Source organism: Leucopleurus acutus, assembly GCF_964270905.1.
Source record: "Leucopleurus acutus genome assembly, chromosome: 1".
NCBI lineage: Eukaryota > Metazoa > Chordata > Mammalia > Artiodactyla > Delphinidae > Leucopleurus > Leucopleurus acutus.
Window position 1 is genome coordinate 45869410 of NC_139142.1, and position 24991 is coordinate 45894400.

General features: G+C 38.9%; 1 protein-coding gene across 1 annotated transcript in view; it reads right to left on the bottom strand.

Annotated features, from left to right (window-relative positions):
• Positions 1–10797: 10797 nt before the first annotated feature.
• The window catches only part of CGRRF1 (cell growth regulator with ring finger domain 1), a 29860-nt gene continuing 15666 nt past the window's right edge, over positions 10798–24991 (bottom strand). The window contains exons 3-6 of the mRNA XM_082845214.1: positions 19454–19631; positions 19154–19301; positions 12528–12635; positions 10798–12301 (exon numbers count right to left, since the gene is read on the bottom strand). Coding sequence (XP_082701340.1) covers positions 11981–12301; positions 12528–12635; positions 19154–19301; positions 19454–19631 — 755 coding nt within the window. The 3' untranslated portion in view covers positions 10798–11980. The remainder of the gene's footprint in view (positions 12302–12527; positions 12636–19153; positions 19302–19453; positions 19632–24991) is intronic.

Here is a 24991-nt window from a genome sequence, read left to right on the forward strand (position 1 = left end):
TTGTCCATTTTATTGGCATATAGTTGCTTGTAGTAATCTCTCATGATCCTTTGTATTTCTGCAGTGTCTGTTGTTACTTCTCCTTTTTCATTTCTAATTCTATTGATTTGAGTCTTCTCCCTTTTTTTCTTGATGAGTCTGGCTAATGGTTTATCAGTTTTGTTTATCTTCTCAAAGAACAAGCTTTTAGTTTTATTGATATTTGCTATCATTTCCTTCATTTCTTTTTCATTTATTTCTCATCTGATCTTTATGATTTCTTTCCTCTGGCTAACTTTGGGTGTTTTTTGTTCTTCTTTCTCTAATTTATTTAGGTGTAAGGTTAGGTTGTTTATTTGAGATGTTTCTTGTTTCTTGAGGTAAGATTGTATTGCTATAAACTTCCCTCTTAGAACTGCTTTTGCTGCATCCCATGGGTTTTGGGTCATCGTGTTTTCATTGTCATTTTTTTCTAGGTATTTTTTGATTCCCTCTTTGATTTCTTCAGTGATCTCTTGGTTGTTAAGTAGTGTATTTTTTATGCTCCATGTTTTTGTATTTTTTACAGATTCTTTCCTGTAATTGATATCTAGTCTGATAGCATTGTGGTCGGAAAAGATACTTGATATGATTTCAATTTTCTTAAATTTACCCAGGCTTGATTTGTGACCCAAGATATGATCTATCCTGGAGAATGTTCCATGAGCACTTGAGAAGAAAGTGTATTCTGTTGTTTTTGGATGGAATGTGCTATAAATATCAATTAAATCCATCTTGTTTAATGTATCATTTAAGGCGTTTGTCCTTATTTATATTCATTTTGGATGATATGTCCCTTGGTGAAAGTGGGGTGTTAAAGTCCCCTACTATGATTGTGTTACTGTCCATTTCCCCTTTTATAGCTGTTAGTATTTGCCTTATGTATTGATGGTCTCCTATGTTGGGTGCATAAATATTTACAATTCTTGTATCTTCTTCTTGGATTGATACCTTGATCATTATGTAGTGTCCTTCTTTGTCTCTTGTAATAGTCTTTATTTTAAAGTCTATTTTGTCTGATATGAGAATTGCTACTCCAGCTTTCTTTTATTTTTTTTTAATTTATTTATTTTTGGCTGTGTTGGGTCTTCATTTCTGTGCAAGGGCTTTCTCTAGTTGCGGCGAGTGGGGGCCACTCTTCATTGCGGTGCGCAGGCCTCTCACTGTCGTGGCCTCTCCCGTTGCGGAGCACAGGCTCCAGATGCGCAGGCTCAGTAGTTGTGGCTCACAGGCCTAGTTGCTCCATGGCATGTGGGACCTTCCCGAGCCAGGGATCGAACCCATGTCCCCTGCATTGGCAGGCAGATTCTCAACCACCGTGCCACCAGGGAAGCCCTCCAGGTTTCTTTTGATTTCCATTTGCAAGGAATCTCTTTTTCCATCCCCTCACTTTCAGTCTGTATGTGTCCCTAGGTCTAAAGTGGGTCTCTTGTAGACAGCATAGATATGGGTCTTGTTTTTGTATCCATTCAGCCAGTTTATGTCTTTTGGTTAGAGCATTTAATCCATTTACATTTAAGGTAATTATTGATATTTATGTTCCTATTACCATTTTGGTAATTGTTTTGGGTTTGTTATAGTAGGTCTTTTCTTTCTCTTGTGTTTCCTGCCTAGAGAAGTTCATTTAGCAGTTGTTTTAAAGCTGGTTTGGTGGTGCTGAATTCTCTTAGCTTTTGCTTGTCTGTACAGGTTTTAATTCCTCTGTTGAATCTGAATGAGATCCTTGCTCAGTAGAGTAATCTTGGTTGTAGGTTTTTCCCTTTCATCACTTTAAAAATATCCTGCCACTCCCTTCTGGCTTGCAGAGTTTCTGCTGCAAGATCAGCTGTTAACCTTATGGGGATTCCCTTGTATGTTATTTGTTGCTTTTCCCTTGCTGCTTTTAATATTTTTTCTTTGTATTTAATTTTGATAGTTGATTAATATGTGTCTTGGCGTGTTTCTTCTTGGATTTATCATGTATGGGACTCTCTGTGCTTCCTGGACTTGATTAACTATTTCCTTTCCCATATTAGGGAAGTTTTCAACTATAATCTCTTCAAATATTCTCTCAGTCCCTTTCTTTTTCTCTTCTTCTTCTGGCACCCCTATAATTCGGATGTTCGTGCATTTAATGTTGTCCCAGAGGTCTCTGAGAGTGTCCTCAATTCTTTTCATTCTTTTTTCTTTATTCTGCTCTGCAGTAGTGATTTCCACTGTTTTGTCTTCCTGGTCACGTATCCATTCTTCTGCCTCAGTTATTCTGGTACTGATTCCTTCTAGAGAATTTTTAATTTCATTTATTGTGTTGTTCATCATTGTTTGTTTGCTCTTTAGTTCTTCTAGGTCCTTGTTAAACGTTTCTTTTATTTTCTCCATTCTATTTCCAAGTTTTGGATCATCTTTACTATCATTACTCAGAATTCCTTTTCAGGTAGACTGCCTATTTCCTCTTCATTTGTTTGGTCTGCTGGGTTTTTACATTGCTCTTTCATCTGCTGTGTGTTTCTCTGTCTTCTCATTTTGCTTATCTTACTGTGTTTGGGGTCTCCTTTTCACAGGCTGCAGGTTCATAGTTCTCATTGTTTTTGGTGTCTGCCCCCAGTGGCTAAGGTTGGTTCAGTGGGTTGTGTAGGCTTCCTGGTGGAGGGGACTGGTGCCTGTGTTCTGGTGGATGAGGCTGGATCTTGTCTTTCTGGTGGGCAGGACCATGTCTGGTGTTGTGTTTTGGGGTGTCTGTGACCATATTATGATTTCAGGCAGCCTGTCTGCTAATAAGCGGGTTGTGTTCCTGTCTTGCTATTTGTTTGGCATAGGGTGTTCAGCACTGTAGCTTGCTGGTAATTGAGTGGAGCTGGGTCTTAGTGTTGAGATGTAGATCTTTGGGAGAGCTTTTGCAATTTGATATTACATGGAGCCAGGAGGTCTCTGGTGGACCATTATCCTGAACTCAGCTCTCTTACCTCAGAGGCACAGGATGACACCCGGCCGAGCACCAAGACCCGGTAATCCACACGACTTAGAAGAAAAGGGAGAAATAAATACATAAATAAATAAAATAAAAGTTATTTAAAAAATAATTATTAAAAATTTTAAAAATTAAAAAGTAATAAAAAAATAAAAGAAAAAAGCGAGCAACCAAACCAAAAGACAAATCCACCAATGATAACAGGTGCTAAAAACTATACTAAAACAAACAAAAAACGGACAGACAGAATCCTATGACAAATGGTAAAAGCAAAGCTATACAGACAAAATCACAAAAAGAAGCATAAACATACACACTCACAAAAAGAGAAAAAGGAAAAATATATATTTATCTACATATTAAAAAAAAAAGGAGGAAGAGAGCAACCAAATCAATAAACAAATCTACCAATGATAATAAACTCTAAATACTAAACTAAGATACACATAAAGCCAGTAACAAATTAGATGCAGAAAGCAAACCCCAAGTCTACAGTTGCTCCCAAAGTCCACCGCCTCAATTTTGGGATGATTCGTTGTTTATTCAGGTATTCCACAGATGCAGGGTACATCGAGTTGATTGTGGAGATTTAATCTGCTGCTCCTGGGGCTGCTGGGAGAGATTTCCCTTTCTCTTCTTTGTTCGCACAGCTCCCGGGGTTCAGCTTTGGATTTGGCCCCGCCTCTGCGTGTAGGTCACCTGAGGGCATCTGTTCCCCGCACAGACAGGACGGGGTTAAAGGAGCAGCTGATTCGGGGGCTCTGGCTCAGTCAGGTCGGGGGGAGGGAGGGGTACGGAATGTGGGGCAAGTCTGCCGGCAGCAGAGGTCAGCGTGACATTACACCAGCCTGAGGCCGCCGTGTGTTCTCCCGGGGAAGTTGTCCCTGGATCACGGGACCCTGGCAACGGCAGGCTGCACAGGCTCCCGGGAGGGGAGGTGTGGAGAGTGACCTGTGCTTGCACACAGGCTTCTTGGTGGCGGCAGCAGCAGCCTTAGCATTTCATGCCCGTCTCTGATGTCCGTGCTGATAGCCCCGGCTCGCGCCTATCTCTGGAGCTCATTTAGGTGGTGCTCTTAATCCCCTCTCCTCACGCACCCCAAAACAACGGTCTCTTGCCTCTTAGGCAGGTCCAGACTTTTCCCCGGACTCCCTCCCGGCTAGCTGTGGCGCACTAGCCCCCTTCAGGCTGTGTTCACGCAGCCAACCCCAGCCCGCTCCCTGCGCTCCGACGGAAGCCTGAGCCTCAGCTCCCAGCCCCCGCCTGCCGCAGCGGGTGAGCAGACAAGCGTCTTGGGCTGGTGAGTGCCGGTCGGCACCGATCCTCTGTGCGGGAATCTCCATGCTTTGCCCTCTGCACCCCTGTTGCTGCGCTGTCCTCCATGGCTCCGAAGCTTCCCCCCTCCGCTACCCGCAGTCTCCCTCTGCAAAGGCGCTTCCTAGTGTGTGGAAACCTTTCCTCCTTCACAGCTCCCTCCCTGAGGTGCAGGTCCCGTCCCTATTCTTTTGTCTCTGTTTTTTCTTTTTTCTTTCATCCTACCCAGGTACGTGGGGAGTTTCTTGCCTTTTGGGAAGTCTGAGGTCTTATGCCAGTGTTCAGTGTGTTCCGTAGGAGTTGTTCCACATGTAGATGTATTTCTGACGCATTTGTGGGGAGGAAGGTGATCTCCACGTCTTACTCCTCCACCATCTTGAAGGTCTCCCTGTGCCCAGGCTTTTGACAAGGCTTTTTTCCTCAACCCTCAGGGCTCAGCTCAATTGTAGGCTCTTCAGAGAGACCTCCACAGACACCGTCCTATCTAGTTACCTGCTAAGTTGCTTTTTTCCTTCAGAGTATGCAGCATAAGCAGTATCATCTTATTTTTTTAATTTACTATTTATTGTTAGTCTCCTCCAGTCATCCAAGTGAGTTCCACAAGCGCAAAGATCTCACATGCCTTGTTCATCCTCTACCTCTAGCACCAAGCACAGCAGCTGATCCATGTAAGACCTTCTAAGTATTTGTTGAATGAATGGATGGTGTTCTGGGGGTACAAAAATGAATAAGACAGAGTCTTCCCAGTTTTCCTGACTCACTTTACCCAAGCCAGAAGCCTAAGAGCTATCCTGGACTCCTCCTCTCCATGATCCAATTTGATGAAGTCCTTTGGTCCTTATTGTTTCTCAGCTGGATTACTGTAATAGTATCTCGATCCTGATTTTTCCACATTTAGTCTTCCCCACATTTCAAACTCCAGACCATCTTCCAAACTTACATATCTATTTATAAGTGATAGGCATGTTCTCCAGCTAATCCAAGATTAGTAAAATGTGATTTCTCATGCAGATAAAAATAAACATGAGTTCCAATATTTTCCCCACGTTCCACTTTGTAGACTGCTACATTCAAAGCACCTCCAATACTGACATTTCCAAAATGCATATCTGATTATATTGCTCTGTTTTAAATTACTGCAGCAATTCTTCAGTACCTTTAAGATTTGATCGTATGAATTTTATCCTTTGTTTCGTTAATATGGTGTGGCACATTGATAGATGTGCATCTGTTGAACCATCCTTGCATCCCTGGAAAAATTCCACTTGATCATGGTGTATGATTCTTTTAATGTATTGTTGAATTTGATTGCTAATATTTTGTTGAGGATTTCCACATGTAAAAGAATGAAGTTGAACCCCCTTCCTCACACCATATACAACATTTGACTCAAAATTGACAATAGACCTAAATGATAAAACCCTTAGAAAAAACATAAGAGTAAATCTTTGTGACCTTGAGTTAGGCAAAGCCTTCTTACGCATGACAACAAAAGTGCAGTAACCGAAGAAAAAATAGGTAAGTTGGACTTCGTCAATATTAAAAACTTTCATGCTTCAAAGTCACCACCAAGAAAGTGAAAAGACAGCCCGCAGAATGGGAGCAAATATTTGTAAATCATATATCTGCTAAAGGCTTTGTATCTAGAATACAAACACTTACAAATCAATAACAAAAAGTCTACTCGATTTTAAAATGGGTCAAAGATCTGAATAAATATACAAATGGCTAATAAGCACATGAAAAGATGCTCTACATCATTAGCCATTAGGCAAGTGCAAATTAAAACCACAGTTACACTGTAGAATGGTAGTTGCCAGGGACTGGGGTGAGGGGGAAATAGGGAGTTATTATTTAATGAGAGTAGAGTTTCAGTTTTGCAAGATGAAAAATTCTGGAGGTCTATTTTGCGACAGTGTGAGGTACTTAATGCTACTAAACTATACATTTTTAAAGGGTTAGGATGGTAAACTTTATGTTATGTATTTTTTACCCAGTTAAAAAATTTTGATACCACTTCACACCCACTAGGATGGCAATAATAAAAAACATAATAACAAGTGTTGGTGAGGATGTGGGAAAACTGGAACACTATACATTGCTGGTAAGAACATAAAATGGTGCAGCTGCTTTGAAAACAGTTGGGAAGTTCCTCAAAATGTTCATTGTAGAATTTTGATATGAACCAGCACTTCCACTTGTAGGTATATACCCAAGATTAATGAAAACATAGGTCCATGTGAAAACTTGTAGCCAATGTCCACAGCAGCATTTTTCATAATAGCCAGAAAGTGAAAAAAATCTAAATGTCCATAAATTGATGAATGGATAAACACAGTGTGGGATACCTATGCAATGGAATTTTATTTGGCAATAAAAAGAAATAAAATACTGGTTTATGCTATAACATGGATGAACCTTAAAAACATTATGCTAAGTAATGTTCTGTGGCCAGTCAAAAAAGGCCACATACTGTGTGTGATTCCATTTGTGATTCTACATGTGATTCCATTCCATGTAATGTCCAGGACAGGCAAATCTATACTATAAAGAAAGTAAATCGGTGGTTGCATAGGGCTGGGGAAACATGGCAGGGATTGGGGGTGATGGCTAATGCACACAGGGTTTTTCGTGTGGGTAATCACAATGTTCTAATATTGACTGTAGGGGTGGTTGGAAAGCTTTGTGAGTACATTAAACCCTTGAATGGGGCAATTGTATTGATATGGTATTTAAACTATATCTCTATTAAGCTGTTAAAAAGAAAATAAAGGCAAAACCAAAAAAGGCCATGCAGCTTTTGCCTTGTTCACCAAAAACACTTACTCTTGGAATCCTGAGCCCCCATTTAAGAAATGACTATCCTGAGGCCACCTGGCTGTGACAAAGTCCAAGCCACATGGAGAGGCCACAAGTTGTCCTAGCTTGGCCCGGCTTTCAAGTCATCACAGCCCAGGCACCAAATACGTACATGAAGAGCCTTCAGATGATTTTAGTCCTCTGGACCTTGAGTCACTTTAGTCATTTGGGTCTTCCCAACTAAGGTCCCAGACAGGCCCATCCCTGCCATATCCGGTCCCAATACCTGACTACACAATCTGTGAGTATAATAAAAGGGTGATGCTTTTATACAACTCCATTTTGGGATGGTTTGTAAAGCCCACGCTTCTGGTTTTCCTCCTACCTCACCGTCTACTTCTCAGTGTACTTGTTCTTCCCAATCTCCCTGAATGCTGGAGTATCCCCTCAGTCCATGGACCACTTCTATTCCTGTGCTCACGTCGTCGGTGATCTCATGCAGACTCATGGCTTTAAATGCCATGCTGATGACATCGCATCAAGAAAAGATGAAATCTATCAGCCAGATCTTTCCCCTGAACTTCAGAGTACTATATTCACCTGCTTATTTGAGATCCCTACTTGGATTTCCAACTGGCATCCAAAATGGAACAAAAACAAAATTGCTCTTTTCCTCCAAACCTACCTTTTCCCAATTGTTTCCATCTCAGTAAATTGCACCTCTCAGCCTTGCAGTGGTTAAGGCGTCTTTGTCTAGATATACACAGCTCACTTCCTGGCCTTCTACAGGTCTCTATTATCCTGGTGAGGCCTTCCTTGACCATCGTATTTGAAGTAGAATCCTCACTTCCCGACTCATTCATCCCAGCTTTGATTTTCTCCATAGCACTTAATCTCCACCTGATATATGGTATTGCTTACTAATTTCTCTCTCTCTCTACTAGAATGTAAGGCCTATGAAGGCACGGGTTTTTGCCTATTTTTTTTCTACTGCCGTATTCTCATGCCCACACAACGTGTAATGTCTTTGGCACTCGTTAATTTTTCAATTACTGAATGAATAATTAAATGAGTTCAGGGAGCAAACAGAGATGAGATCAATAACACAAGCAGTGTTGGCCTCAGAAGTATCAATATATATAATATACCTCCTCTTTGGAGGAAGAGAGAAAAGAATGTCTACTGGCTTTGAACATCTAAACAAAGCAGTAATGGTAATACCTGTCACACATAGAGCTTACTATATGCTATGCCCAGGTCTAAGCACTTCACATGTATTAACTGGTATAAAACTCAACAGCCTATAGTTAGGTTCTATTATCACTATTTTTCTAGATGAGGAAACTGATCAGAGTGAGTGAGGTTAAATAATTTGTCCAAGGGACAAGTGGCAGAGCTGGGAAAAAACCCAAGATATATGACTTTGGGGGTCTATCATCTTCACGTACCTTTTTTTGTGTGTGCGGTACGCGGGCCTCTCACTGTTGTGGCCTCTCCCGTTGCGAAGCACAGGCTCCGGATGCGCAGGCTCAGCGGCCATGGCTCACGGGCCCAGCCGCTCCGCGGCACGTGGGATCTTCCCGAACCGGGGCACGAACCCGTGTCCCCTGCATCGGCAGGCGGACTCTCAACCACCGCACCACCAGCGAAGCCCTTCACCTACCTTTTGAAGGTTCTTTTCTGAAAGTGAGACAGCAGTGGTGGGGTACAAAACTTGACAAGAGTGGAAGAGAAATAGCTATTGGGAGTTCGGTAGGGGGTCCATTAGGAAAACAATAAAAGGATTGTTGAGCAGCAGTGAAGACCTGGAAGCAACTAAGCAGAGAGGCTTCATGGTGGACTCCATAAATTGGATAGACCACTTGATCTTCTGTGGTAACAGCAGGAAAGAAACATAGTTGAGGTAAGCCAAGCGTGTGGGTTGCTGGGGCAGGTAGAGTGGAGAGGCCAAGAAAGCAAGGCAACATGGTAACACATTTGAAACAGTTGAGCCAGCAACCCAGGAGCAAGTTCATGAATTATTAGAATAGACTCAGGGACCCAGGAACTAGAGGTCATGATGACAAGAGAGAAACGATTCAGGAGAAATATAATATAGGGAGATGTGAAAAGAGGGGAATTCAGTGCTCAAAATCTAGGTAATGGAGTTAGGGAATTATCCAGTGGAATAAGGGCCATCTGAGGCAGGAATGAGTAGAAGAGGCTGAAATCACCTCCACCGACCCTTCCTAAACCCCAGATTACCTATATCGATGCTACAAATTCCCACAAGCCAAGACAAAATTTCATTCCACAATTAATGAGGCTTAAAAAATACAATAGTCCCAGTGGGAGATAATTCACAATTATCTGTGATGTGATGAGATGATTTGTGTTGTGTCCTTAAGCAACAGTTTTTAAGTTCCTCCCCTAGAGCTGGTTTCGACATTAAGAACCCTCATAGGTACCAAGTTGGGAAGAAAGAGTCACTGAAGGAGGAGGTGGCTACTCACCTATCAGGTCTGCTTAATGTATCCCTGGTTGAGATTTCTGGAAAGTACCAACTACTCTACATAAAGCAAATGTTTTATCTAATGATCCATAAAATAAATAAAATGCTTTTGTAGATGTTCTCACAAGATGTCCCTTATTCACTGCTATTGGCAAATTCTGCCATAAGCCTCTAAGAGACACTATACTTGTTTTTACTTGATTACCTACCAAATTCCTCATATTTATTACTACTGAGGTCAGGAAAAACAATTCCTTTAGTTGCAGCAAGGGGAGCTAAGGGCAAATCATCTTTAAGAGTTATGAAAAATAATGGGTGAATGGATAAATGAAATGTGGTATATACATATAATGGAATATTTTTCAGTCTTAAAAAGGCAGGAAATTCTGATACATGCTGCAACACAGAGGAACCTTGAAAACACTGTACTCAATGAAATAAGCAAGACACAAAAGGACAAATATTGTATGATTCCATGTATATGAAGTACCTAGAACAGTCAAATTCATAGAGACAGAAAGTAGAATGGTGGTTGCCCAGGAGCTGAAGGGAGGGGTAATGGGGAGTTACTGTTTGATGGGTATAGAGTTTCAGTCTGGGATGATGGAAAAATTCTGAAGATGGATACTGGTGGTGGTCACATAACAATGTGAAAGTACTTAATGCCACCAAACTGTATACTTAAGAATGGTTAAATGGTAAATTTTATGTTATGTATATTTTACTACAATAAAAAAAAGTTATGAAAAACGGAATAAGATTGCAGGTGGAAGCTATCTCAGATGAGAAAGCAACCATGTATCTAGGACAGTTTAGGTACACATAGATCTGTAAAGGGAAGCAGAATGGATAGGATGGGCAAAATGATCCCTGAGTATTCCCCCAACTGACCTACAAAGTGAATTTCCCAGATGAACTGCTATACAGCTAGCCAACTGCAGCAGGGACTGTAGCATTTGACCACTCTGCTTCCAGGGACAGAATTAGAACAGGGCCTTAGGAATTACTAAGATAGGGATGTGCTTCTAATAAGCCATCAACGCTTCTGTTAGGGACAAATACTTGGAGGTCAGGAGCCTTGTCTGATTCTTTGTAGCCCAGACTCCCAAAAGGTATCTGGCCCCTAGAAGGTATTTAGTACATAGCTATTGAACATAGATGAAATTTGATTTGGTTTATAAAATGGAGAATAGGTAATGTCTTTTTGAGAGTGTTATATTTGATGGGAATGAAATAATAGTACATAAACACACTGATACAAAGATAAGGCATTATTCTTAACACAAACAGGACAAAGGAGGCTTGGAAATCTCCCTGCATGTCACAGTTTACTTGCCATGATCTAATTTCTTAGTGAGTGAGAGGTAATTTCCACTGAAGAAACAGGAAGCTCTGATTTACTATTTTCCTTCTTAGTCATCTTGGGAAAAGTGGGGAATGGGGCTTTTTTGACTATCAGGTTACTCAACTCTTAAGAGGATGTAACAAAGGATGAACAAAGTGATTTACTATTCAGAAGGACATGGGGTTTACTTAGAATAAAAAACACCCTAGAAAAAAAGAGTCACTTGTTTCTTTTAGTGATTTTTCTGGCTCTAAACCCCTTCAGTTTTGATGGGTTCGTGTGCAGGAAGAACTCTAAGGTAAGGCATTGAGAGCCTCGCAGATCTTCCCTGGTAGGTCACATCCAGCTATTCTAATCATATTGGACAATACATTTAATTATCCAATAAATTTTATTATCCATGTTTTATATATCTGCTTCCTATAAGTGAGTATCATTTAAGTCTATGATACACTGAGAACAGTCAAGAATTGTTTCTTGCATTTATGATTTAAGAAGCTATATTTAAAGATTAAGACTTGTGTTTATGTGACTATAATTATAAGGAAAATTAGAAACCGAACAGCTGGATATTTATAAAAATGGATATTTCAGGAAAGGATTTAAAGTTAGAAGCCCTTTCCAACTCTTTTGTAAACCAGAGAACATACAATTATTTTAAGAAGGATTTCATTTTTACCCAACTGCATTTTAGATTTCATCAAAGGAAAAACATTCAGAAATCTTAAGACTTTTACTTCCTCGAATTTTAGATGGATTGCTTTTCAAAATTTTTCTAATCAACATTACGTGAAATCCTCTAGCTGATAAAAGGCCAAATGTTTACATTCTTCTCAAGAGGTTGAATGAATTTTTATGCATTGACCCAGAATGGGATTCCAGTATTTGCCATACTGAACAGCAAGGAATAATTAATTTTCACCATCCACGTACCGTACAAATATGAAGTTAAAATAGAATTTTCACTGACGGTTAACACTGTAGATTCCATGTTATGATTAGTTCCAAGAACACAAGAACACCGCATCTTCAGTGGGAAGTGTACTTCTCAGTTGTAACAACATCCTCAGAGACTTTTCAGTTTGTCTTTACCTTGCTCTTTTTGACTGCAAAGTGCAAAAGATTCTCGAACAAACTGCCTGCACATTGGGCACTGCTGAAAATACTTAACACAGCCATCACACAAGCACGTGTGTCTACATGGCAAGAGCACCCAGTTCACGGTCCCATTCTGGCAAACCACGCAGTCCTTGCTATTCTCTTCTGGAGGCTCCATTTCACTTTCAGATAGTCCAGCCTTTTCCAGCAAACTTCGGTCTGTGTTTTTTTCCTCTGGAGAGGAACTGCTGGAGGGAGTGGAATTATTATTTGCTGACATGAAAAGTTGCTGAAAATCAAAGAAACACATGTAAAGATATTACAAATGACAATTACGCTTCAAATCCGGGGGTCATAAGACGTGCTAAAAATTTATGAGCTAGCAAATCCAGTAACAAATAATAGCTAACTTCTATGATAACTAACTGAAAAATATTATCTCTTTATAGATAGTCATTCTTTGAAACTCTGCAAACAAAAAAGACAGAGGATAAAGACTAGAGGGTACAACTTACCTTAAGATCATGAAATTGACCTTGAGCCAGGAGTAAATATTGATATAATATTCTACAGGAGAGTTTATAAGTCTCATCAGGAATATGAATTACTGACACCATGGAAATCTAAGATAAAAATTGAACACCAGTCAGTACACACCTCCTTATATTATTTCACAGATATGTGAAAAATACTTCTCAAATAAAAATAAGAGGTTGATAAATTAGAAAACTTACAATAAGTTCCTTAAATCACAGTCACAAAAGAGGACCCAGTTACATATTTTTACCAGGATTATTTTATTTATACTCAAATTTACAAATTCAATGTTATTTCAGCAAAAAATTCAGCAAATTCAATGTTATTTCAGCAAAAATTTCAACAAATTCAATGTTATTTCAGCAAAAACATTGAATTTCAACAAATTCAATGTTATTTCAGCAAATTCAATGTTATTTCAGCAAAAAAAAACCTGTTGTTACAACTTATACAGCTGTATAAGTTGACTAAAATTTTCATATGGAAAAATAAAACATAAGAACAGCTAGGAAAGGGGCTTCCCTGGTGGCGCAGTGGTTAAGAATCCTCCTGCTAATGCGGGACACGGGTTCGAGCCCTGGTCCAGGAAGATCCCACATGCCACAGAGCAGCTAAGCCCGTGCACCACAGCTACTGAGCCCGCGAGCCACAACTACTGAGCCTGCGCTCTAGAGCCCATGAGCCACAACTACTGAGCCCGCACACTGCAACTACTGCAGCCCACGCGCCTAGAGACTGTGCTCCGCAACAAGAGAAGCCACCGCGATGAAAAGCCCGCGCACCGCAACGAAGAGTAGCCCCTGCTCGTTTCAACGAGAGAAAGCCCATGTGGAGCAACAAAGACCCAATGCAGCCAAAAATGAATAAATAAAATTTAAAAAAAAGAATAGCTAGGGAAATATTGAAAAGAAAGCTATGAGAGGGACTAAGCTCAGTCAGATATTAAAGCATACTACAAAGCCTCTAAAATTAAAACAGTGTGGTACTGGCACATGAATAGACAGGTGGATGGAACAGAATAAACAGTCTAGAAACAGACATAACTATATATACAAATATGACAAAGGCAGCATCTCAAATCATTAAACAAAGAGAGCCTTCTTAATAAAAAGTATTGGGGCAACTGGATATCTGTTTGGAAAAATATAAAATTAGATGCATTCCTCATTCCATACATAAGAATAAACTCCAAAAGCATAAGAAATCTAATTGTGAAAAATAAAACTAAGCAAGTACTAGGAAAAACATGTGAATTTCTTTTTAGTTTCAGTGTAGAAAAAGACTTTCGAACTATGACCCAAACCCAGAGGCAGATAAATTTGACAAACCTAACTACATAAAAATATAACATTTGCATGACAAAAAGCACTATAAGCAAAGTCAAAAGACATATGACAAGCTGAAATATATATTCACAACGTATATCACAGACTAGGGGTTAATATCTCTAATTTATAAAGAACTTTTAAAAATTGAAGAAAAAGTGAATAAAAATCCTATAGAGAAATGGGCAAAAGACATGAACACATAATATACAAAAAGATAAAAACATGGTCCTTAGCCATATTAAAAGATGTTCATTTCACTCACAATATGATAAATGAAAATTAAAACTTGACTGAGATATAATTTCTTTCTCATCAGGTTAACGATAATTGAAAAGCTTGTCAGTACACTCTATGGAGAAGTCATCACTCTCATATACTGCTGGTGGAAATGTGTTAAAAAAAAAAAAAACAACTCCAAAGGTACAATTCCAATGGAGGGGAATTTGGCAGTATGTAACAGAAAGAAATGTATTTACTTAGCCTTCAACCACATAACCTCAACAATGTTAAAATACGGACACACAGGTTATTCAGTGCAAGATTATCTGTTATTGCAGAATACTGGAAACTACCTGAATGTCCAACCACAGGAGATTGGCTGAATAACTGTCATACATGGATACCCTACATACAATAAAGTGCTAGGCAGCTATAAGTGAAAAAAGCAAGAACATGTATAGTATATATAGGGTGCTACCTTTTGTGTAAGAAAGAAGGAAAAATAAGAAGAAACAGAAAGATATCTGTATTTTCTTATCATTACAATAAGAAACATAGGAAGGATAAACCAGAAAACAACTTGATCATCTGTACAAGAACTGGGGTGTATGAGAATGGGGGTAAGGGATGAAAGCAACATCTGAGTATACCACTTTATATAGTTTTTTGACTTTTGAGAGAACTAATCTGAGTAATTCATGGACACAGTTTTTGACTATAAATCCTCAGTTTGGGGCAGGAAATAAGGAAAGGGCAGTTTGAGGACCAAAATAATCATATTCAGTAATGAATTATAAACCACTGGGGGAAAAAGGAATTCATGAGGCCATGAGGATAACAAATAGATAAACAAAGAGGTAAATCGGAGGACTCTTGCTTGTAATAGAATGCTGAGGGCTGACTGGAGGGCTGGAGTTGGAAAATAATCCTTTTTTTTTTTTTTTTTTTTTTGCGGTACGCGGGCCTCTCACTGTTGTGGCCTCTCCCGTTGTGGAGCACAGACTCCGGACACGCAGGCTCAGCGGCCATGGCTCATGGGCCCAGCCACTCCACGGCATGTGGGATCTTCCCGGACCGGGGCACGAACCCATGTCCCCTGCATCGGCAGGCGGACTTTCAACCACTGCGCCACTAGGGAAGCCCTGGAAAATAATCATTTTGCAACCATCATGGTAAAGATGAAATCTGGTAAGAATCATTAATGGATATTAAATCCAGGGGGAAATTTTACTAAAGAACAGGATATTTGTATGGTCTTAAAGTGCCTCCCCACACACTGCTTATTACTTGCAAGGGAGAGAAAAAAAAGGAAACAGTGGAAAATTGGATAACACCTTGACTGAGAGATCAAAATTTACATCACCAATGAGGGAAAAGAACCTCCCATTCTTCTACAGGCGATGCCCTGAAACACACACATCATCACCTGCGTGGTACACTGGCTGAGAATGCTCAACTCCAATCTAATCATGATGAAACATCAGACAAAATGAGAAATGTTCTATTTTACAAAAACAGTGTGTGGGGCTTCCTTGGTGGCGCAGTGGTTGGGAGTCCGCCTGCCGATGCAGGGGAGACGGGTTCGTGCCCCGGTCCGGGAGGATCCCACATGCCGTGGAGCGGCTGTGCCCGTGAGCCATGGCCGCTGAGCCTGCGCGTCCGGAGCCTGTGCTCCGCAACGGGAGAGGCCACAACGGTGAGAGGCCCACGTACCGCAAAAAAATAAATAAATAAAATAATAATTTAAAAAAAACAGTGTGTGCATGTGACTCTATTCTTCAAAAATGCTAATGTCATAAAAGACAAAAGAAAGGCTATGGAAATGTTTCAGATTAAAGGAGGTTAAAGATACATGACAAATACAACATCTGACTCTAGACTAGAATCTGTACTGGAGGGGAAAATATGTTGTAAAGAATACTGTTAGACAGACTGACAAATTGGAATATATATTATAATAGATTAGATAAAATATTATATCAATGTTAGCTTTATAAAGTAGATAACCATATTGTAGTTATACAAGAGAATATCCCCATTATTAGGAAAACACACTGAAGTATTTGGGTGTAAAGAATCATCATGTATACAACTTATTCTCAATTCATTAAAAATATATATATACACATACACCCATAAATATGTATGTGGGCAAATAGTGAAAATGGTGCAAATGTTAACAATTAACAATAGGAGATCAGGGTAAAGGGTATATGGATGTTCTTCTACTTTTTTATTTTTGCAAGTTTTTGAAATTATGTCCATAAAGAAAGTTAAAAAACAACAACAACAACCCTATTATGGTTGTAAACATACAAGATCCTTTACAGCCTTATAAGGATTTATTAATTTGGCAGTGACTTCAGAGGCTTTTAATACTAAATCAAAACGACAGGACTGGTAAAAGATAGTAATGTTATCTCCCACTACTAACAATCCTGCCATTTAATTTAACATGAAAAGCCTCTGAAGCTACTATCATGCTAGTTATGAATATATATATATAGTTGTAGATTAACATTTGATATGGAAAAGATGTTTAAAACATACTATTAAATGAAAGCAGATCCCAAAATAGTATGGACAATTTGATCCCATTTTTGTTTTAAAATTACATACATAAAGGTCTAGAAAGATACAAATATTCACAGTGGTTATCTTTGGATGATAGAATACAGGTGATTTTCCTTTTTTGGCTTATCTAGATTTTCTACTTCTGTTTCCTGCCACAAACATGTATCATTTGAGTAGTACAGAAAATAAACTAGTATAATTTAGTAAAAATGAAAAAAAAAATTAAGTCAAGGTCTTGCAGTGACAATCCCTACTTTCCTTAACTACCTAAAATAACAAACTGGTTCCTAACTACACAATCTGAATGTAATTTATTACTGTTACAATAGGAGTGAGAGAGTTAAAAAATTTCTTTTTTAGATTTAGAATTTCTGACCCCAGATAAAATACTGAAAAACCAAATGCCCAATTTGCTTTTAAAATTAAGAACAGAGAACATTCATACAAAATATACTAATATGCTTTAGTGCCAGTGTTAGGCCCCACCTGAGAGATAAGAAAGCGAGAAGCAAGGATTAACAGGAAAAAAAGAAGGGAACCTACTGATAAGAACAGAAGATACAGAGAAGGACCCAGGCAGGGAGGTGTATACAAAGGACCTGAGAGCCAGGTACTTTGTCTGCCCTGTGGGAATAAGCCTCCCCCAACCACAGCCGGGCCAGTTGCATCAGGGACCTGAGAGCAAATCTTTCCCTGTTTAGAATGCCACTGAACTGTACACTGAAAAGTGGTTAAAATGGTCAACTTTATGTTATATGTATTTTACACCTCCCAACACCAAACACACACACACACACACACACACACACACACACACACACACACACACACTCACTCTCTCTCTCACACTCCTTCTCTGTTTAGACTGAGGAGGAAAGTTAGAAAATAAGGAAGAGTCTGAGTACTCACGTTGACAAAGAGCACCAGCAGCAAGAGGGAAAGGAACCACAGGGGAAGCTGAGAGGAAGGTGACAGATCTGACCCTTTCTGTTTCGAATGAAAGGAAAGAAGTAGGGGAGCGTAGAAGAGATGGGGGACACAGTGGTGAGAGAAGGGCTATCTTGCCCAGGTAGGCAGAGTGAAGGACGGAAAGGCTGGACATATCAAACACCAACTTAATAGGTGTTATTTATCTTCAGTTGAAAAGAGTGGGAGGGCCGAAGGGAGGGAGAGGGGAGACAACCAGAAGAGCTCTCCTATGGACTATTCAGGAGCTTGGCTGTGAGGCTCTATATGGCTCACTAACACTGCTTGGTATGACTTTTTTTTTCACTTATCAAATTTACTGAGCACCTATTGTGTTTCAGGCACTCTGTTAGGTTCTGGAAATACACTGCTGTTAGTATGACTTTTATTTGGAAAAAACAAACTGACTTCAGCTCAATGGAACTTCAATTTCATAAAATTAACCCCGATCCCCAAAAAACTAGAGGCATAACTTATTGAGCAGGGTCTAGATCTCCCAGTTAGGGTGTGCACCTTCCAAAGCTCAATGTGTGCTGGTTTTGGTGAGATACTCCTGTTAAAAACAAAGCATACTGCCACAGGACTACAAAGGCTCAGAATCGAGCCCTGCTTCCATCTCTTATTTCCTGAATGCCTGGGAGTTTTCTTTAGTCTCTTTCAGTGTCTATAAGACAGATGCCCTAACACACAAAGTTGTTGGAAGGAATAAATATGTTAATGGTAGCGAATGTACTTTGTATATTACAAAGTGTCATAAAAATGTTACCATATCTTTATTCATCAACATATCTATTTCATGCACTTCAGAAAAGTAGTAAATTGTGTATAAAGCCATTCTAATCATGATAGGATTTCACCAAAAGTTTATTTCACATACAAGCTTCTACCATACTTATAGGAATGTCAGGCTCAGGACCTTTTAGACGTCTAACATGCTTTTATCTTCCTAATTGGGATAAACTACCAGACTAAAGAAATAATTAGCACATAATGAGAAAAGGAGATTAAAATAATTACTGAAAATATAGGGACCAAACACATATAAGATGTAGGTGCAGCAGGGGCTATGATGGAACCAAGATGACTGCAAACATGCAAAGAAAAGAGTGGATACTGTCTTAAAATCAAGCCCTTCAGATCATTACAATGCTTATTTATTCAGTGCTAAAAATGCTAGGAATAAACATGCTTCCCAACAGACCTTTTTCTATGTGGCAAAAATGACAGAATATAGGATGATGAAATTAATGTAATTCAACTCTATCTTTCATTTTCTAAATAAAATCATATTCTTGCAATCCATATGGGAAAAAACAAGTCATGCTCTGAAGGAGCATTACACATATAAAACGCATACAAGTGTATTTCCCATGTATTCATTTTCCAAAAAAATGTGTCCAGGCCAAATGTATATCCTCAGAAATTAAAATAAACCTTTTCCTATTTCACCAAATAATTAAGACCCATCATCCAAATCACTTAAAAGTTAATGTTTCCACAATTTTAAGATTACTTACAATATCATAAATTTCTCGGTTATCTTCATCAGCTAGGGTCAACAGTGCTACCAATGGATAGCGAGATCTGGGCACTGTACCAAAGTCTTCAATTTTAGTATCTTTTGGTAACTGGCAATATATTTCTTCTTTGCTGTCCTTTTTAATACTTTTTGAAGATGTAAAGAGAAATTGCCACTATAAGCAAAAATACAATATACCAAAGGGGATAAATAATAACTTAGCAACACTATTTTATCTATAAAAAGTCTAAGGTCTAAAATTTTCATGTGCTAATGGATATATCAGATAAAAGGATACAAATACTGCTCTTGATAGAGATATTCACTATACAGAGCATCTTCTAATGCTTGAGGAGTGTTTATTCGGAAGCAATGAAAGTGCTTCTTCAGAGCTTCATATAATTTTTGGACACTGCACCCCCAGTAGCAAGTAAGGAGGCTATCTTCAAGGCAATCTGTTGTCAAAGTTATGCCAGCTGTGGAAAACAAACGAGACAAAGAGAAGAAAATTACCTAATGCTATGTCTACTACAATTATACATAGCCAGTAACAAAAGCTTCCTTTTGGTTGCTGGCCAGGCTGACGGCAGTTAAAGGAACTCATTAAAGGGTATGTGACTATAAATGAAGGAAATGGTCTCTAAAACAAAAGATATAAAAACTTCAATGTCTACACAATTTTAAAGCGCTGTCAGTAAACTCTAATTTACATTATTTCATATTTATTCTTGGAAGTTACAAAGATTTTTTTGATGACTTCAAGACTCTTCCCACATAAATTTAAAAAACTGAAATACAGTTCACTATTGATAACCTACCACTCTAATAGTGTACATAATCCTAACTACAAGAAGTAATAGAGCTGTCTCTAAAAGTGGATGCATACCACCCATGCGGTCCAGAAGATGATCAGTGGAGTAGGAAAAATATTAAGAAGAAATTGAGCCTTACTAACGTTAACATACTCATTGACAACACTGATATACTCTTGTCACACAGTTAATGTCCCATGTAATATGCAAAATATCCTAAGAAAGAGTGGAGATTCCAAAACATGGAGGGTTTAATAGTGTTGCCCTCATTCATTTGTTTGCTTTCGGCATAGTAAAATATATTACAATTTAAGTAAACCTGATTAAGTGGACATATAAGTTATAAAGTGGACATTCAAATTATCTTATATAGTTTTGCCTATTTACCTAACACTTACATAGGACTTACTATGCGCCATCTATATGATTTTTTCCCTTGCTCATTGCAGTTGTAGCAATATAAGTTCAAGGGCAGCAGCATCCAATGTCTCATACTGCTGGCAGTGCAAGCTGCAACATCTAGTGCTCAGTGGCCATGGCATACTTACCAGAGCAAAAGGGCATGGTTTTGGTCATTGTTCCTGGCTGAACAGCCTTGGTCTCTGATTATGGCTCTCCAAACCTATGGGCAATTCTGTAAGCTACTCAATGTCCTTGGAGTCATTTCTGTTGTTTGCAAATAGGAATTTTTATTGATACATTATGTATTTTTTAAAAGGTGATCAAGAGTATGAGTTGGAAGGAGATACACAAACACAAGCAGATGCTCTACAGCAGGGGTCCCCAACCCCGGGCCGTGGATGGGCAGCGGTCTGCCGTAGCCTGTTAGGAACCAGGCCGCACAGCCGGAGATGAGCAGCAGGCGAGAGACAGAAGCTTCATCTGCCGCCCCCCATCGCTCGCGTTACCGCCTGAGCCATCCCCCCAACCCTGCCCCGTGGAAAAATTGTCTTCCATGAAACGGGTCCCTGGTGCCAAAAAGGTTGGGGACTGCTGCTCTACAGGACACCAAAAATTGAGCTTTACACTTTTCTTCTCACTATTCAGTAGTATGTATACAGAGTCTCAGATTCTGAACATGTACAGTAGCAGCACGTAGAGCAATTTCTAATCATTGTTAAGCAAAAATCTTAATTGGCAGGAATTTCACATAGGTAATTGGAACAGAATTTGATTTCAAATTTTTAAATAATGCCCAACATCAGGTATTAATTCAAGAATGGAAAATTCAGTTAGTTATTTTTCTTGATTAACTATTGAAAAGCTGAAGAGGAACACTCTATTAATACAAATTATATATATATACGTATATGTATACATATATATTAAAATCACACATACTTTCCTCTATGTCACTAAAGAACCGCAAAACATGAGGAAAGGAAAAAAAGTTGGACGTAGACAGGACAGGAAAAAATATAAAAGGCATATAAAAAAAAAGTTGAAAAAGAAAAAAAAAGGAACCCAGAAAATGATTTCTTAATATTATTATATTACTGGCAAAAATGCAAAAAAATGTGAAAAGATCTATGTTTAGAGCACTAGTTATAGGAAAATGCTGGAACCCACCCAAATATCTATCAATAAGGGATTAAATGAATAAAATATGGAATACTTTATTTTTGTTTAACATCTTTATTGGAGAATAACTGCTTTACAATGGTGTGTTAGTTTCTGCTTTATAACAAAGTGAATCAGCTATACATATACATATATCCCCATATCTCCTCCCTCTTGCATCTCCCTCCCATCCTCCCTATCCCACCCCTCTAGGTGGTCACAAAGCACCAAGCTGATCTCCCTGTGCTATGCGGCTGCTTCCCAATAGCTATCTATTTTACATTTGGTAGTGTATATCTGTCCATGCTACTCTCTCACTTCGTCCCAGCTTACCTTTTCCCCTCCCCTTGTCCTCAAGCACATTCTCTATGTCTGCATCTTTATTCCTGTCCTGCTCCTAGGTTCTTCAGAACCATTTTTTTTTTAAGATTCTGTATATATGTGTTAGAATACAGTATTTGTTTTTCTCTTTCTGACTTATTTCACTCTGCGTGACAGTCTCTAGGTCCATCCACCTCACTACAAATAACTCAATTTCGTTTCTTTTTATGGCTGAGTAATATTCCATTGTATGTATGTACCACATCTTCTCTATCCATTCATCTGTCGATGGACGCTTAGGTTACTTCCATGTCCTGGCTACTGTAAATAGTGCTGCAATGAACTTTGTGGTAAATGACTGTTTTTGAATTGTGGTTTTCTCAGGGTATATGCCCAGTAGTGGGATTGCTGCATCGTATGGTAGTCCTATTTTTAGTTTTTTAAGGAACCTCCGTACTGTTCTCCATAGTGGCTGTATCAATTTACATTCCCACCAACAGTGCAAGAGGGTTCCCTTTTCTCCACACCCTCTCCAGCATTTACTGTTTGTAGATTTTTTGATGATGGCCATTCTGGAATACTTTATAATGAAGTACTGTAACTCTTAAAAAAGAATTGAGCCATATCAAAATATCTGCATGTACTATCGTGGAACAATCTTCAGAATATATTGTTACATGAAAAAAACAAGGTGAAGGGAAGTATATATAGTATGTTACTGTTTATCTCACAGGAGAGAATATCTATATATATGGGTTTACTTACACTAAAAAAAGAACAATGGAAGGATAAACGTTAAAAAAAATATATAAAAACTCAACTTACAGAACATAGAAACCTACCCAGTGTGTTTGCTTTGTAAAAAGAATCAGAGTTCCAGCGGTTCAGAGCTGCATACAAGACTTGTGTACAGACTTTGTACATCTGACTACAATAGGGAGTGTCAGAGTCTACTCACCACTGGATATTACTCATACTTTAACATAATATGTCTCTGAAATTAAATAAGTTAACAAAAAGAACTACAGAATCTATAAAATTCTACTCCCTACAATCTTTCATAAACTTTTCCATTAACAGACTGACAAGAGAATGTCTCCCTTTAGTTCTTCCCACTTCTTTGCAAATAGAATTCCCATTCTTAGATTTTCTTAATCTTCTATAATTCAGTGTGGACACAATGGCATCTTAGATCTGTTGATCTAACAGATCAATAACAGATCATTAACAATACTGGGACACAGCCATAAACCAGAAAATTCAGAAGCCAAATTAGGTGAGGCAGCATGGATGTGACTTCTCTCAACCTGCCCTTACGTGCCTAGCTGTAACAGCCAAGTAAAGCACAGCACAAGAGATAGCCTTGCAAAAAACTGGAAAAAAAAAAAGGACTACAGTCAAATGAGTTGAGCCGTTAAAAAAGGAGAAACCCTAGGGTAGAAACCCTAGGGTAGAAAAGCCACAAACCTTGAAGAAGAAGCCCTGAGAAAGAAGAACTATATACAAGGAGATCATGCATGAGGATAATAAAACCGGAGGGAGTACTGGGAGCTGAAAATTTTAGGTTGTAGGGAAGAGAGGTTCACAAATTCCTCCAAAAATGCTATGTGTGTCATCTTGCACAAGGGAGCTGTTTACAAAAGGACAGCAGAATTCCTGAACCACCACGGTTCTGCACATTTTAATCAGGAATGTTTTCTAAACAAGTTAGTTTTCTCTGTCCTATCTTGAAATTTGTTCTTCCTAAGTGCAAAATGTCAGAATGAACCCCTTATCTACCACTGGGGGAAAAAAAGGTCCTTAGTTCCCTTTAAGTCAATTCAACTCAACTAATACACCCTGAGTACTTACTTTTTTTTAAAAATAAATTTATTTATTTTATTTATTTATTTGGCTGTGTGGGGTATTTGTTGCTGTGCACAGGCTTTCTCTAGTTGCGGTGAGCGGGGGCTAGTCTTCATTGCGGTGCACGGGCTTCTCACTGTGGTGGCTTCTCTTGTTGCAGAGCACATGCTCTAGGCATGTGGGCTTCAGTAGTTGTGGCACATGGGCTCAGTAGTTGTGGCTCGCGGGCTCTAGAGCACAGGCTCAGTAGTTGTGGCGCACAGGCTTAGGTGCTCCGCGCCATGTTAGATCTTCCCAGACCAGGGCTCGAACCTGTGTCCCCTGCATTGGCAGGTTCTTTTTTTTTCTTTGTTTTGTTTTTGTTTTTCAGCAGTTTTATTATGATGTGCTTATAATGATTTTCTTTGTATTTATTCTACTTGGGGTTTGTAGTGTTTCTTGAGTCTGTGGCATCAGATCCTTTATCTGTTTTAGAAAATTCCTGGTTATTGTATTACTTTTACAACATTCTCTCTCAGCTTTCCTTCTGTAATTAATGGTGTGTGTGTGTGTGTGTGTGTGTATAATGCTCTTTTTTATCATTATTCCTGAAGTATAGTTCTTCAGAAATCCCTAACAAAAATCATCTGATACTTGTCAAATTCTCTATTCTTTGGAAGAATGGGACTCAGTACTTTGGTTCCACCTGTCCTAAGAAATTTCAAAAGCTCTGTTCAACTTCACAGCCTCTCAGCTACTGTTTTCTGCTCAGCTTCTCAGTCTCTTAATTACTCAATTATAAACAAAGAAAAACACCAAGAGTCAGGCTAATGGCAGGGGACTCTTAACCACTGAGCCAACAGGGAAGTCCCTGAGTACTTACTTTTAATGTCATTAAAGCTTCTACCCTGGGGACATGGAAGCATCATAAACCCACATATATTAAATAACAACAAAGCAATCCCAACAACCCGCACCTAGTAAACAGAGCTGAACAACTAAGATTAAAACTGATTCTCTGCTTTATTTTCAAGTAAATCAGGTCTCCAGATGTTCACCCTTCCTCCTCTATGTGCCAGGCATCTTAGGTACAGCAGTGAAAATAAAGACCTGCATTTTTAAACTACCTATCTACACATCAAATGAAATAACCTCTTACAATCTCACAATTATTGCTCAGAATATTATTTCAATGTTCTGGTTAGACACCTTCAATAACATCTGCCATTCCACAGTTTAAACAAATGAATTTTATTCTACTGAGTATAATTCCCAGCAAAACGTTCTTCTTATTTCCCCACAGAACATAGATAAAGAAT